Raw genomic sequence first — 15,267 nt, 5'->3', positions numbered from 1 at the left:
GGACCTTACTAAATGAGGAAGGAACCACAGGACTTGGGATTTATGTATGTTCATATAATGACGATATCTTTCTTGCTTACCTGCCTGTTCACTCATCACTTTGTGCACGCATTCTCTCGCCGACTACTTAACAGGATTTAATACTCCTTCTGTGACACTGGGTGGTGCTAACTTAGCCTCTTCATTGTTTGAAAGAAAAGCACAAGGCACACACGTCTCCCACTTCGACACTTCTTTCTCCACCAACGCCGACCCCTATTGCGTACTGCTGCCGTATTGGTTGACAGGGTAACCACCTACCATCCTTGGAAGGGTAGAGAGCTAATTACTACTGGTACTCTATTCACATCGTAGCACCCGCGGGCTTTCCGTCGACGGCCAAGGTCGTGAGCTCGTCGGCGTCCGTTGCTTTCACCAGCTCGACAGTGACCTGCGGGTCTTGGGCGTAGACGCGCAGCCCCACCACGGCGACGGCGTTCCATGGGGAGGTGACGGCTCCTTCGTCGTCCTCATCGTCGTCCTCGCTGTCTTTGTCCTCTTTCTCACTATCACTGTCGCTGTCATCTTTGTCTTCTTCGTCTTCATTGGGTTTTGCATCCTTCTCTTCTAATTCGGTGGCCTCACTTCCTTTTTCCTCTTCATTCTTATCGGCAGCTTTGCCTTCCTCTTTCTTCGATTCCTCATCCTTGGATATCTCTTCATCGGCCTTCTTCTCGTCCTCCACAGGCGGTAGAGGGGCATCCTTGACACCTCCAGTGGCCGCCGCCTCTGCAGGAGGTTTGGAGCCGCCGGGCACTTCGGGCTTTTGGCTCACCGATGGCGCAAACTTCGCCCCTGCCTTGTCCGTGTCCTGGGCCGTGGAAGCACCACCGGCGATGACGGCTCCTTCTGCCTTCTCGTTATTCGTCCCCTCCCCATCGCCCTTGACGACCTCCTTCATGGCGTCGGCCGCCTTCTCCATGGCCTTGGCGGCCTTGGTGATGACCTTGCGCTGCTTCTTCTTCTGCTGGCGCTTCTTCTTCTTGCCGTCCCGCTTCCGGCGCCGCTCGGCCCGCTTCCGCTCGAGGAGCTCGTCCTCGTCCGGCACGCCGCCCTTGGCGTGCGCGAGGTCGTACGACATGCCCACCTGCCGCAGCTTCTGCGGGTTCCTCCTCGGCGTACTCGCGCACGACGTCCTGCGGCGGCTTGCCGTTGTTGTTGTTGCGCGTCGCCGTGATCTTGGGCAGCACCTCGTACCGCTTGCCGGCTTCGAGCTCGACCTCGCACGACACGGACCGGTTCTCCCACAGGTGCACCGGGCGCACCCGACAGAGGTGCTCGCCGCTCGCGGCGCCCACTTGCTGCAGCAGGAAGTGCAGCTCGAAGTAGTACTCGCCTTCGAAGCCGCGGAAGTAGCGGTCGTCCAGCTATACACACGCACACAGACAGTCGATCGGTCAGTTTTGGGGCCGTATCCATATATCAATAATGTACTACAAAGCTGCTGCTGCAAAGAGAACCGAGCAGGGAAAAAAGGGAAAACCAGTAATGCTTAACTTACTTGAGTCAACACGATGACCACGAGGCCGTCCTTGGCCACCGTGATCTCGAACTTGGTCTGCAGGTAGCCCGTGATCCAGGAGACGTTGGCGCTCGTCCACTGCCGCACGACGGTCTACTTCTTGTCGAAGAGCCGGGTACGGTGGAGGAACATGAAGGTCTCGAGCATGTCCTTGTAAGCCATCCAGAAGACGCCGTCGTCGCCAAAGGTGTGGCCGAGCTTCTTGAGCCAGTAGGGGATCCACTCCTTGGAGCCGTCGGACCAGGGGCCGTTCCACTCGCCCACGCCGCTCCAGGGGTTCCTGTTTTCATGGAGAGGTTAGATGCAATTCTTGTATGAGTTTTCCCCCTATTTTTTCCAGATCATATCTAAGAGCGGAAAGAGAGATCCTTAAACGGGTATGAGTCGACTTAGGAGGCTGGCTATACTTACCGGATCTGCACGAGCCGAACGGTATTACCGTCCTCGTCGGACTCCTGCCGGCACTGCAGGATGGAGTAAGCATGGCCGAGCGCAAGCCAGCTCTTCTGCCAGTCCCAGCCGGTGCCCAGGGCGGCGAGCGCAAAAACGAACTCGCCGTCGGCGTTGACGAGCTCGCGCCAGAGCTTGTCCTTGCTGAGGACGCGGTTGCTGGCGACGGTGGTCGTGACGCCGCCCGTCATGTTCTCGACAGCCTCGCCGGGCCAACCGCCCGAGATGGCCTCGTAGTCGCCGTGGGCCTTGGCGTAGGCCTTCTCGAGCAGCGGCAGCCACAGTCCCGTTGGTGCCCAGCATCTGGCTCTGCGCCAGCGTGGTCAGACTCTGCTTGACGTCCCACGCACTGACGGGCGGAGGCGCGTCCCCCTCCCTCCGCGTCGTCGCCGCCACCGCCACCGTCGCGCACGAGGCCTTTGAGGCAGTTGTCCTCCGGGTCGCGCTCGATATCGTAGTCGGCGTCGGTGTACTTCTCGACATGCCCCACTCCATGGGAGGCGCTCGAGGCGCAGATGAAGGACGTGCCGTTCGACACCGTGGATCCGGTCTTCAGATTCGGGCATGGGTTGAGGTACAAGGCCGAAGCCTGAACAAAGTCGACTGCCAGAGACCCCTGAGTGGCATGTAAACGAAGCAGAAATTGATTGTGAACAATATTTGATGTAGTCAGCTGCTGAGAGGTAGAGCCAAGCATATCTACATATAGAAGAGAAATAAGAAGTGATGTCTTTGATCGAGCAATGGAAACGTGAAGCGGTTTATACAACATTCGCCTTTGGTATTCAGCTGCATCATATGATATGATATACCAACCAAAAACGCCCTCTCCTCCTTCCCTTAAAAAAAGTCATACCAAAAATTAACCGGATCTTTCGCGCGCTCTCTCTCTCTCTCTCGCGCGCGCTTCCTCTACTCCATAAAATGTCCGTATCATTGCTCTGCTATAATATTACATGTAGTCGCTACGGCTCTTTTGATAAGCCGCATGCGACGTCGTGTCCTGGCTGGACTTCTGCACCTTTTGCGTCTGCTCAATGTCGTCGATGGCATTGTTGAAGACCCGCGTGACCGAGTGCAGCACCTTCATACGGTTGTTCTCGCCCCGCGTCCTCCAGACCTCGGCCATCATCTCGCGCGTAAGCTGCTCCAGCTGCTCGATCGTGCACCCCGACGTGCGCTTGGTGAGCTCCTCCAGGAAAAAGAGGCCGAGTTCTCGTCGAGCTCGACCTGCGCAGACGATGCTGAGACGCCCGACTGCCGCTGCGACTGCGACTCGTCATCAGGCACAGGGTCGTTCAGCAGATTGGCCATACTAGGGGCATGCGAGGATTTCGCCTTTTCAGGCGAGGCCTGCGACCGAGAACCCGTAGAGGCGCCAGGAGCATGGATAATGCCGCGCGCGAGCCCGTGGGCCTGAGAGTGAGGCCAGGGCTCGTCACTGGATGTTGCTTGACTGGCAGGCATTATGGGCATTGTATAGTCTTGCGTATCGGGTATGGGTATTGGGCTAGACGGCGGCTCACGATGGACCCCATTGGGTATTTGCGTGCTCCAATTAGAGGAGCGGTTGGATGGATCTGTGGTCTTGGTAGTGGAAGCATCGTTTACAAGAGCAGATGGCGATACACCTGGTGGCGGGGATTGTACCGCTGACATTTGCGAGATTTGTGTTGTCGTTCCACCAGTTGTTGCTCGAGTAGACAGGTTCAGTGGTTTCTGCTGAATCTCGGGCCACTGTGATGCCGGTCGTGTTGGGGACATTGTTGTATCAGCCAAGTCAGAAGCGTCCTCCATCTGCACATCCTCGCCGGTGCCCTTGGATGGAAATGATGTTCCGTTGCTGGCGACTTGTTGCGAAGAAGAGCTGTTGCCATGACCGTTGGACAGGGGACTCATTACCTGGAACTGTGAGGTCGTGGTGTGTAGCCCTCCATTGCTGCCAGCACTGCCAGTGATATTCGAGTTGACCATATCGATAGCCGATTTCATGGCATTCTTCTTGCGCTGTCTCTCTTCCTTGGCAGCACGACGTTGTCGCTCCGCCTCGTACAGTCTATCCCATTCGATGCTGGCCAGCTTTGAGGCAACATCGTTGACGTCCACCTCCACATTCGTTACCAGTTCGGATGCCTTAAGAATCCGCTCTCGATCGCCGCTGGCTTTCGCATCTTTCTCCAGGGTGATGACGTCCTCAAGGAACTTCTGAGGTTTGTGGTAGTACCCATTTGCAAGCCTCTCCTCGATAGTTTGGATGTCCATATTGTAGTAGAATTTGCAGGTGGCGACCTCTCTGATACCGTCGCGGCCCTCTTTATCCTTGGCGGCCACAAAAGGGCGAGGAACGGCGAGCTCTACATCTGGTCGCACGTAATTGGGGTCCATCTCGTCAAACAGATAGCTGTATAGCTGAGGATTGATGACTGGAGCTCGGAATTTCCGATACTTCCGATTGATCTGTTCCATGATCGGCTGCAAATGAACCTTCATAAGGTTCAGAACACGCCGGTACTGCAGCCATTCGGCCTTTTCTTCCTCCTTGCTCAGGACTTTCGGTGGGGGAGCAGGGGCCAAGGGAAAGTTTCTCGAGTATTCTCTTCTTCCTGTTCATGGGGTCTGGGAAGTCTTTAGGGAATCTGCGAAGATGCGCAAGCATCAAGGAGAAGTATTCGTGTCGTTTAGTCTATCTGGCTGTTAGCATTATTCAAGACAGCGAAACATTAGATGCTTACCGAGCTAGGCCTGGCTATTTCTATGCAATTGCCTTTGGAAAACCCAAAGAGGTCTCTTCTCAAATCCGAGTCGAGCGACTTGAGATCACAGTCGGCAGTTCCCAAGACTAATATGGGTTCTGTGGGCTGAATGGACCGAAGCATGGCCAAAAATACGGTAATCGGCGGGCCTTCCATGGCATGATACCAAGTGTCGACGTTGGGGATGTAAATGACGCTTGGTTTGTGGCGTCTAACTTCAGTGAAGAGTGAAACGATTACTTGTTCAGCAGGCTATAGAGGATGTTAGTGAGCCACAAGCACCAGGCTATCGAGAAAATGCAACGTTACTTACTCGTTGGTCACCTAGAATTGTACCGAGGTCAAAGTTCTGAACATGGACGCCTTCAAGGTCGTGCAAGAGAGCAGCACCAAGATACGGCTGGCCCATGCCCGGACTGCCACTGACGAGTAGTCGCGGGCGGAAGACTTTGGATCGTTCAAACTCATCATTCAGTGCTTCCCTGCCAAACCCATAATCTTCGTCCTCGTAAGCCTCAAACATGGCTTCCTCGAGTGCTGTAACCTTCTTCTGGCGGGGTAAAACATCGTCCAGTACGGACTTGATCGTGTCTAGTTGAGTCTGAAGTAAGGGCTTGATAGCCTCGGGCAGAGGCTTGGCCCCCGATGTTGCAGATCTTTCGGAGGATGGAATGATCTTCTTCTTGGAAAGTCTAAAGTCCGTCATGTTGACTTTAACTTGCTTGGCATCGACCAGTAGTTTCTCATTCAAGTAATAGATCTGGGGGTATGTCCGCTGGATGGCATTGAGTGCGGCCTCTGTGCAAAGAGCTCGAAGGTCTGCACCTCCATAGCCCTTGGCATCACGAGCTAAGGCGTGCTTGAAGTCATCAGGCAAACCCCAATCCTGGGTATGGATGTCAATGATTGACCGGCGCCCATCGACGTCTGGGAGTGGGAAGTAGAACTTCGGTCAAATCGCCCTGGTCGCCGCAGTGCTGGGTCAATGTTATCTGGGCGGTTTGTGGCGCCGATGACAATGACCTGGCCTCTTCCATCCATACCATCCATCAAGGCGAGCAAAGTTGATACGATCGACGCATGAATCTGTTCCTGCTTACTAGACCGAACAGGCGCAAGTCCGTCAATCTCATCGAAGAAGATAATACTTGGCTGTGTTCTTCGAGCTTCCTCAAAGAGCAATCGCAACTGCTTTTCGGCTTCACCAACCCACTTGCTTAAGGCATCGGCACCCTTTCGCATGTAGAAGGTGATTTTCTTGCCTCCAAAGCCAACCGAGTTCGCCAATGCTCTGGCTACAAGTGTTTTACCAGTACCTGGGGGACCATGGAATAGGACACCTCTAGGCGGGGTAACATGAAGATGTAGGTAAAGGTCAGGGTACAGCAGCGGCAGTTGTACCATCTCCTTGAGTTGCTCGATATGTCCTTGGAGGCCGCCAACTTTGCTGAAATCCACCGTCATGTCGACACCGAGAGGGTCAGCGTCAGCATAGGCCTTCTGATCTTTAACCTTGCCGACATTAGGTGCTGCCGCACCCGCGCCGCCTAGGCCGTCAAGACCAGGGTTTTTGCTTCCTCCTGCGAGTGCAAGGGGAGCGGCAGACGTTGGCGTCATGCCAACATTGCCAGCAAGCCCTGCCCGAGTCCCCATCTCATCGTCACTGCTATCAGAATCCACCCCGCCAGCAGCACCAGTACCCAGGGACCTCCAAATAAGGCCCCAGGACCGGAAGCCTCGACACCCCCGAAGGGACCTGCCATGGTATGTAGGCTGTGGATCCATCCCGCACCAGCCCCTGCGCGACGCTTCCGGCCGCCTGTGGTGGGAGCTGCGGGTTCTTCCTCCTCTGGCTCGATGATGGCTTGGTCGAGTGGCTTAATTGCATAGTTGACACGCCGCCCACGAGATTTCCGGCGACTTTTTGCGGCTTCGTATGCGATTACGGGGGAGCGTCGTCGACCGCCATCACGAAGCTCCATTAATTCGTCGGCAAGTTCTTCCTGGTCAATCTCATCTTCGCCTTCGCCAGAGTCCTCAGGCTGCCTGGACCTTTTTGCGGCCCGTCCTCTGCCTTTAGCACCACGCCTACCCCTTGCGTTTGAGCTGGATGATTCGTCTTCTTTCTCTTCCTCAATCTGGTCCTTCTCAGAATTGGATAGATTCTCGTCAGCAGACTCGTTTCCGTCCGGCTCAAAATCACTGCTAGGTTCTTGTGCCGACTTTCTGGAGCCCCGAGTTAGTCGGTTGCCTCTGCGTCCACGTGTCCTACGGGTGATTGGTTGGTCATCTTCGTCCTCATCCGCAGCATCAGCAGCAGCAGGCTCAACTGTTTCCATGGGATGGTCTTCGTCTGCCTGAGGAGCTTCGTCTTCATCAACACCTTCAGCGTCCTCGTCGTCTTCCTTGATGGGGGCCTCGGGTTCGTCATGCTCAGCATCCTCCTCCACCGTCTCGTGCGAGCCATTCTGCTGAGAACCGCTTTCTTGGGTGGCCTCTTCAATCGGTGGAATAGCTGGCTGGGCAACGCTCTTGGTGCCTCTGGTAGCTCTGCCGCTCCGAGTTGTAGGTGCCTCGCTAGGTTCCCTAGAGCCACGGGCTGGCAACGCATGTTTCCCCGAATTGGAGAGCTCTATAAGCTCGCCTTCAGCCTCGGCATCGGCGGTACGAGCGCGAGTTGTTCGGCGAGTAGGCGGACCTGTGAGTTTGATCTGCGTGGGCTTCCGATCCGATGGAGGGACTTTGAGAATGACTATTTTGGACTGTCGCGGCGTTCGAGTCTTCTTTGGCGTCTCCCCGATCAATTCGTCCTTACCGTCCGAGTCGGCGGCGACGCTGTCGTCCTCTGAGCTTTCCTTGTAGTTCGGCTTTCCTATGGCAGCTTTTCGTTTGCGGCGACCGGTACTCTCATTCAAAAGCTCCTCATCTTCATCCTCCTCATCGTTGTTGTCTTCGCCAAAGGACACGTCTAGGTCGCTTTCAGACACCTCATCATCATCTTCAACGTCGGACCCATGGTATCGATTCTTCCTGGTACGGCCAGCCCCCCTCGAAGGCTTCGCGCCACGCGGCTTCTTACGGGACCGTGTAGGTGGTTGGTCTTGCCCCGGTTCGAAGTTCTCGTCGTCCGAGTCGGATTTATTGACGTCAAAGAAAAGATTGTTGTCGCGCTTCCTTTTGCTGACCATGATGGGCAATCAGCAGCACAAGGGGCTAGCTTATCAACGGTACTATAGTGATTGCATCACGTTAGCAAATGATGCTGGTGAAGTTTGCAACACCGAGACCATTGAGGTTGCAGATGGTAATATCCATAATAATTGGCAACGATCAGTGAGTCAAAGGCTGGGTTGTCGTAATCAATGGAGATCCACCTAGCAATAATGAAGGAAAGAACAAGTATTGATATAACAACCCAAGCTGCGCTCCCAAACATTTACTGGAAGAGCGGGTATGCATTCGACGACGGGCTATGGTGCGAACCATAGCGACCTCGTCGTCAACCCACCTCAGCTCTTCAAATTGAGATGCATGCCAACTTCGGCTGAGCGTATTGGGTGTGCAACAAAGGGGCCGAGTATATATATATACATTATAGTCGATAGCGTATATTTTACATACCTCGGTGTCCGGAAATACGAGTCCACGCGCCAACTCGCGGTGGCTGCACGCAAAAAAAAGAGTCGAGATCTCGAGGCTGCGCACTAGTCCAAGCAGGATGTGTTTTACCGGACAGGTCACTCCATGTGCCGCGGAGGAGTATATTTGGCTGTCTTGAGTCGGTCCGGGAAAGAATAATAATGGCTAGTCGATAATGCGCTTGGGTTGGACGGGATGTTGCGGGTTCGCGAACGTATAGGTAGCTGTAAAGCAATCTCGAAGGAGGCAGAGTTAGAGATTATGTTTGGCAAAGCCGAGCGAGATCCATAACCAGGATAACGGGGATGGATGGTCGGGACGTCGGTATTGATGGGTGGTGAGCAACAATCGACAGGCCCAATTTGCGTACAGTGAGGCAATGGATGACTGATCCGTGATTGGGAAGGAGAGGGAAACAAGCAAAAGAGGCAGAGGGAGAAAGACCAAGGCAGAGGCAGAGCGAGCGTGCGAGAGAGCTAAGACGCGACAGGCTCGGCCCATGCAGGGGGGTGTGGACCCGTATTTTTCTCACCATGACTCCTCTAGCCAATCAAATGACTCAAAAATCCTGGCAGCCAGTCAAATTCGCTTTACCTCCGACCGTCCGTTCCAGCTTTTGGCCCGCACCCGCCAATTCAACACCAAATTTTATCAACCAAACCGCGACTCACAACGAGCTTCTTTGCGCATCACATCGCGAGCTTGCAACTTGGATATTTCCACCTGCACCTTCAGCATGGCGAAAACCACCATTTTTACTGGATTTATCGAATCGCGAGCGTCCATAGAAAAGGATTGACCATTTTTCAGGCAAACTAACCTCCCTAGACAACGGCAAGGGCACTTACAGTGTCTTCGACGTGCATCAACTTCGAGATATAACCCACGATAGCTTACCCCGGATTTTCATCGTCATCGTCGGCGCTATGCCATGCGGCTCAAAAGGTAAGGTCAGCCCTATGACCCTGGTGGTCGGGGCCTGCCAAGACTCCAGGAGAAAAGACGGACTAGGGGAGGTAGGAGGAGACGGTCGGAGGGGCCACGCCATTACAGCCGATCCCGGTGGGACTGGAGATTGGCAGCTGCCACCACATGCGAACCAAAGCTTGGGATTGCAACCCATCGGAGACCGCCATCTGTTGCTGTTGCCTAAGGCCAAGTGCCAAGAGGTCATTCGTCCTGGCGGCGTGACTGCAGCTGCAGGACGACAACTTTTCCATACTCTCCATTATGTAGCCATCCCCGCATGGATACTCGCAATGATAGGCCCAATACAAAGGGTCGTCAGCTCGAGTGGAGGTTGTTTGCCTTTTTCCTGTCTGCCTCGGTCACCACTCCAGTATGGTCTGATGACGGGCCCCACCGTGACAGTCTGTCCGTTACATAATACTGAACTGTTTGCTCCTTGCTGTTTCGCTGTGTGATGCTCTCTCACAAGTACCTAAGCCACCAAAACCTTGGTTCGCGAACCATTCTGATATGGGCGTGTCGTGAGGCCGGGCCATATCCGCTGACCCGATGATCGACAGAAGAAAAGCATGACGACTAATACTGTGCATCACAGCAGCAGCATTGGAGCCCGAGTCTGTCTGTCTATCTTGTTTGATGCCCAGTACCCTCACACAATGTTTCGAGATTGGATTGTTTCTTCACCGCCAAACCTGCAATTCCGAGAGTCTGGGTTGCGCCATCTCGGTTTTTCAGTGATGGGGGTTTGAGTTGAGACAGTGATCTAATGGCCCCTCGACAATTGGCCTCCATATTTACATGTTTGTGGAAGAGGGGGTCTAGACCACATCCTCCACAGCATTGACGCAAGTGGTCCTACCCTTCCAGCTTTCCCCATACCCGCCTCCATCCGTAGGGCTAACCCGTCGATCTTAGTTGGCGGTAGAAACGGCGGAACAGTCATCCTCAGCTGCCTTGTATTTGGGTTGCAACGGCATGAGACCCTCCAAATTCCCTTGCAGCCAGGCTAATCATTGGCCATATTACCGGCAGATAAACATGCAGCTTAAGCTCTTGGTGCTTGGTCGTGGATGATACGGGCTAACCGGCGGTCCAGATGAAATCGGCCAAGTGGCCCCTCACTTCTCCCGTCTGGTCGTAGCAACCCTCGGTGACCGCCGTGTATATATAAGTGTCCTTACTCAGGCTGCCATTATATCCCTCTTCTCCTCCCACAATGTCCTCTTGCTCTTGCAACTGTGATTCCCTGCATCACTCCGATTGAAACCATAGCACCAGGCGTGCGAATTCATTGACCCTGGAGGGCGTTCATTCCAATCATCACCGATATAGCAAGCTTGAAGCTTCGTAACAATACAATTCTTACTTTGCTAGCCTGGTCAAGTCGAGCTTACCTATCCCACACGAGACCGACAACAAACCACAACCCCTTCATCCAGCACTAATACAATCTAAAATGGGTTCCGGTCGAGCTTCGAAGCCCGCTCCACTGAGTATCGGCCGCCAAACTAGTGATTCTAGTTCAAGGCAAAACAGCTTCGGGTCTGACTCCACAGACCATGTGCACGATCGTGTAAGCTTCCAGTTTCTGGGCGTGTATCCTTCAAACACATAGCCGGTCCCTGTTCCCACTAACCGAATACCTCTTGATCATGTAGGAAGTTCCGCGGACCTTCTCAGATAGTTGGGCCAACTACAACCAAGCCAAGGAGAGGACATCGCCCTCTTCATCATCTCAATCGAGGAGCAAGTCGTTCAAGTCGTCCAAAGCGACTTCGCCCACCGCGAATGTCTACACCCACTGCGGACGCCATTCGAACCAATGGCTTTTTGGCGATGTGAACATGACGGATCTGTTCCGTCGCAACAAGAAGGATTGAGCAGCCATAGCATGGCTGCTGGAGCTGCATGCTTGGTCATTTTGCACCACTCAACTTATGCGTATTGATTTTATGATTCTGTCTGGAACAGTGTATCAACAGGTCTAATTCCAGACTGCTTGAAGACAGCCCTGGTACGCCCCCGGCTTTGGTTAAACTGTAATAGCGGAGGATCAACCATGAAAATTACTGTACCGGGTCTATAGTAGGAATGACACATTAATTGAGCTATAATTTGGCGAAAGAACAGAATATTGGGCCCCATTTGACTTTGTGTACAGCATAACAAGTTCAAATGCTTCCGTGAAACATATCGTACTCTTGCCTCAATCTAGCCAACAAGAGGTATCAGAAGGCTTATCCGCAGCTGACCAATGTATTCTTCTTGGCTCAAATGGAGTTAAGTCGGGTGTAGTCCCGACATTTTTCTACTCACTCTGAAGAAAGAATGCCAACTACTACTGGGTATCGTCGCTCGTAACTCGATCGCCGCTGGTAGGCTTTTCTGTCCAGGACGTTGATCTTTGGGGAAAGGCACTGCTATTATAATCTAGCTCATTACCCAGACTAAAGCAAGGTAGGCACTGACTCTCCATGCAGCTAGTCAGGGGCCAGATATTTGTCTTGGCCTGCTTATGAAATGGGTTCATGGGGTACTACACAAAGAGAAATGCCCTTGGAAAGCTGCGATACAGTCTTATCTCAGCAATGGTTTCCCAGCTGAAGCAGCCCAAAGGTGGTGGCAACAAACATATCCACCGGATTCTGGGTATCTGGGCCTTGAAGTCGACGCCAACCGGGAGAATCCTTTATTCTTTGCATTAGGTAGAGAACCCAAGGTCGACCAGATCGGAATTGCTACGTTGTGGTACAAGGGACGTTCAACGTTCATCGCCCCATCTGAGGGTATCCGGACGTTGAACCCTGTTCGCTTCTTTGAAGTCACCAGAAGCAAGCACAGAGACCGACAGTGTGACCCTGAGAATCCGCCAAAAGGGCGTGGTGGGCTACTGTCACCAAGAGTCTCCGCACAAGCGATGAAGGAGACGCGGAAACAGGCATCGCCTCCACACCCTAGCAATCCCTCTCGTCTCATCCCCTGCGGAACATCCATCTTCAAGTATCCCAGTTTCTCCATGTCACTGGCGATAGTTAGCAATCAGAGGGGTATTGGTACGAATTTCACACATATCAAGTGGTGTCGTAAAAAGCCACCATGAGATCAGGTCATCGGCTTGGTAACCTACTTCCTACCAGAATTGACTTTCGCTGAGTAATAGTGCAATGACATTAGCTTAAACATTATTCAGCAGCCACCCCTGTTGTATATATCTACTATAGTATTGAGAGCATACAATTCGATAGCTCGACATTCGGGTCTAATCAACCGACGAGGGGTCATGGAAGCCTTGTGTTCTGACTATTCAGGATCACCATCTAGGTTTATAGAAATAAACACAGAACAGACATCAGCTTTTGAACATGAAAAAGAAGCCGAAGATGAGTCGACGTATGGCTCTATAGAGAGTCCTTGGGGGAGAGTGTGCACATGTATGCATTCTATTTCCACGAGCGCGACTTACTGACATTGACGCGGCAACCGCGTGAATGTTCTAATTCAGAAACGCCCTCGTTACTTCGCTTACCCCATGGGCCGTGTCCATAACCGCCTTACGATGGTAATACCAGAGGGATGTCAATGTACCCGCTGCGATAACGCTAATAGCAATTTCTGGTTTGTTGATCTTTTTTCTTACTAGACCTCGTTCTACCGGACTCTCGCGGACTTGCTTGGAACGGTCCGGTTTGACTGGGAAGTCTTTATCATATTCGGGTCGGTTGTCGTCCACATGGTATCGCCGGGTCCTTGCCACTTCTCGGATAATTGTTTCCTTCAGTTGGTCTTCCAATGCTTCCATAACTTATCTCTCAGCCTAGGCAATAGTTTCTTCTGGTAAAGGCATTCTCCCGGTAAGCTCCCAGATTCTCAATGCTTCAATGATGGGGATGCTGCGCTAGGAGCGCGAGCTGGTTACGGGTTGACGTCCAAGGCGTACTTCTGTGCCGTCGTAACAGTCGGTGGTTCTCGATGTATCAATATGACACCCTCATACTGCTCTTCACTAAGAACTAAACAATGCTATTCCCGCACTCTCGCCCGAGTCTTTGGCTTGTGTGACAAAAGGGGCGGGGAGGGGGGCAGCGGCGGCTTGGTGTAAACCATGGACGTGCAAACCTTCTTCCACCAGACTCGAAGATAGCTTATGGCAAGCAATGGTCTAGTAGGTCAGTAATTAAAGCCAAATAACACCCAGTTCCCTCAGCGAAGTAGCTGATTGACGCGCTGATGATTGTCCGACTGGAAAAACATATGAAATCATAGATGTGTTAACCCCGTACGTAGACACTCCCTTCGCTTTCTTTTTGCAGCCTTCGGGTTCGAGCCCCGTAAGGGAGTTTCCTTTTTGTCTTTCCTCTTGTAAAAGGGTAATACCTATCCGTCGATTGTCCGAATACAACGTCTTCGAGGCATGGCCGCCGTCGTAGCCCTGAGGTTGCAGTCGTTACCGAGGCTGCTCAATACCCAACGGTATACTGAAACGCCCCAGAGCTTTGAAAGACTAATGACGCGATTTTTTCATAGGAAGCATGTTTGAAAGTCCGGCGACATTGCCGAATGGGGAGTATCTATCGAGGCATTACATTCAAAGAGGGAAGATAATATGGCAACCCCCTATAAGCTAGGATTGGATCACGGCATCCCTACATCAGCCGCCACCTATTTGTTTGTTGAGATGGCGATCTTGCGTGACAAGGTGAGTGTTGGCCCGTTAGATGATGTATCGCTTTTATTAATGTGGCCCATCTCGTATCAACAGTTAACGCCGAATTCCTCGGCGAATATTTTGACGAGTCATATCTCAGTTGATCAGAAATGCAAGCCACGATGGCTAGCGACATAATGCATACAAGGATCGAGTACCCTGTCTATATCAAACACCAGAGTGGCAGAAACCATACGGTAGCATCTGGATCACCGACACCTTCTTCCATGGAAGGCGTCCATGGCTGGTTTCGAGCTGCTGCTTCGAACCATATACCGCAACATTTGGCGCCAGGTGAGAGCGCAGATGTAGGTACTATCGCACGTCATCATCAACTACAGAGTAAACCCTCACCACCACTACCTCCTCCTACTTCTCCTTCCCCCAATCACCGAGCCAGGGGGCAAGAACCACCTCGCGAGGCGACGGGTAGCTCTCGACCGCCGTGGCCGCGTACCGCTTCTCGAAGCGCGCGATCCACATGCGGATCCAGGCCTGTGTGCGCTCTTCGACGACCTCGTACGCCATGCGGACCGAGTAGCCGCATCGGTAGGGACCCATCATGCCCTCGCCGACGGTCTCGACCGACCGGAGGATGCGGTCGGCCAAGAGCTCGAAGGCGGCGGCGCCCGCGCCGTACACGTCGTTATCTGCAGATCCGTTGTTGTCGTCGTCGCCATCACGGTCGTCGTGGGGCAAGGCTTGGTGGCACTCCATCAGTGTCGCATACACGATGCACATGGAGGCCCAGTAGCCCATGTGCAGGGCGCCCTTCCAGGGGCTCTCGTAGCGTAGGACGGTCGGGTAGATGGAGGCCGGGTCCTGCGTGGGCACCTCGGCGGGCGCGGGGTTGAAGGGCAGGATACGCTGGTACCATGCCTCGAACGCATCACGGATGTGCCTCATTGATTGTCGGATGCGAGCGACTTCGGCCGCGTCCAGTGCTGCCTTCGCGGCATCCTGGTTCGCGGCTCGTAGCATATACAGGTTTTTGACAGCGGAGGGGATCCTGGCAAGGAGTTGCATGTAGTCATCCACAAGGTCGACTTGATCCTTGTAGATCGTGCTGCCCACGGTCCAATCCGACGGGCTATCGCCATGGTGTCTCATTACAGACTGCCATTGCGGATGGGCGAGGAAGCAGTCCTGCCCACTAAAGAGGTCGTTCATGATCTGGTAGCTTCTATCAA

The 15,267-nt window shown here is 53.3% G+C and overlaps 4 protein-coding genes across 4 annotated transcripts; 1 reads left to right on the top strand and 3 right to left on the bottom strand.

Moving 5' to 3' along the window:
* Positions 1 to 343: 343 nt before the first annotated feature.
* On the bottom strand, positions 344 to 2,708 carry PG994_010185 (uncharacterized protein; the record flags this gene model as incomplete). Its single annotated transcript, XM_066861594.1, is given in 6 exon segments — positions 344 to 1,151; positions 1,162 to 1,406; positions 1,541 to 1,631; positions 1,659 to 1,841; positions 1,973 to 2,320; positions 2,362 to 2,708. 6 exon segments carry the CDS (start codon positions 2,706 to 2,708, stop codon positions 344 to 346), a joined length of 2,022 nt encoding a protein of 673 aa, XP_066710704.1.
* A 255-nt stretch (positions 2,709 to 2,963) lies between these two features.
* On the bottom strand, positions 2,964 to 7,952 carry PG994_010184 (26S proteasome subunit YTA7; the record flags this gene model as incomplete). Its single annotated transcript, XM_066861593.1, has 7 exons — positions 2,964 to 3,280; positions 3,328 to 4,483; positions 4,524 to 4,694; positions 4,744 to 5,016; positions 5,078 to 5,613; positions 5,676 to 6,401; positions 6,473 to 7,952. The coding sequence occupies 7 exons, from the start codon at positions 7,950 to 7,952 to the stop codon at positions 2,964 to 2,966; spliced, it is 4,659 nt and encodes a 1,552-aa protein (XP_066710703.1).
* A 2,876-nt stretch (positions 7,953 to 10,828) lies between these two features.
* PG994_010183 (uncharacterized protein) lies at positions 10,829 to 11,252 on the top strand (the record flags this gene model as incomplete). Its single annotated transcript, XM_066861592.1, has 2 exons — positions 10,829 to 10,933; positions 11,031 to 11,252. 2 exons carry the CDS (start codon positions 10,829 to 10,831, stop codon positions 11,250 to 11,252), a joined length of 327 nt encoding a protein of 108 aa, XP_066710702.1.
* A 3,194-nt stretch (positions 11,253 to 14,446) lies between these two features.
* PG994_010182 (uncharacterized protein) lies at positions 14,447 to 15,247 on the bottom strand (the record flags this gene model as incomplete). The annotated part of the gene is made up of 1 exon (XM_066861591.1): positions 14,447 to 15,247. The coding sequence occupies one exon, from the start codon at positions 15,245 to 15,247 to the stop codon at positions 14,447 to 14,449; it is 801 nt and encodes a 266-aa protein (XP_066710701.1).
* Positions 15,248 to 15,267: the final 20 nt, after the last annotated feature.

This window comes from Apiospora phragmitis (genome assembly GCF_038363925.1).
Source record: "Apiospora phragmitis strain CBS 135458 chromosome Unknown utg000010l:1.0-9815664.0:1.0-9183399.0, whole genome shotgun sequence".
Taxonomy (NCBI): domain Eukaryota; kingdom Fungi; phylum Ascomycota; class Sordariomycetes; order Amphisphaeriales; family Apiosporaceae; genus Apiospora; species Apiospora phragmitis.
This window is presented reverse-complemented; position numbering and strand designations above follow the sequence as displayed.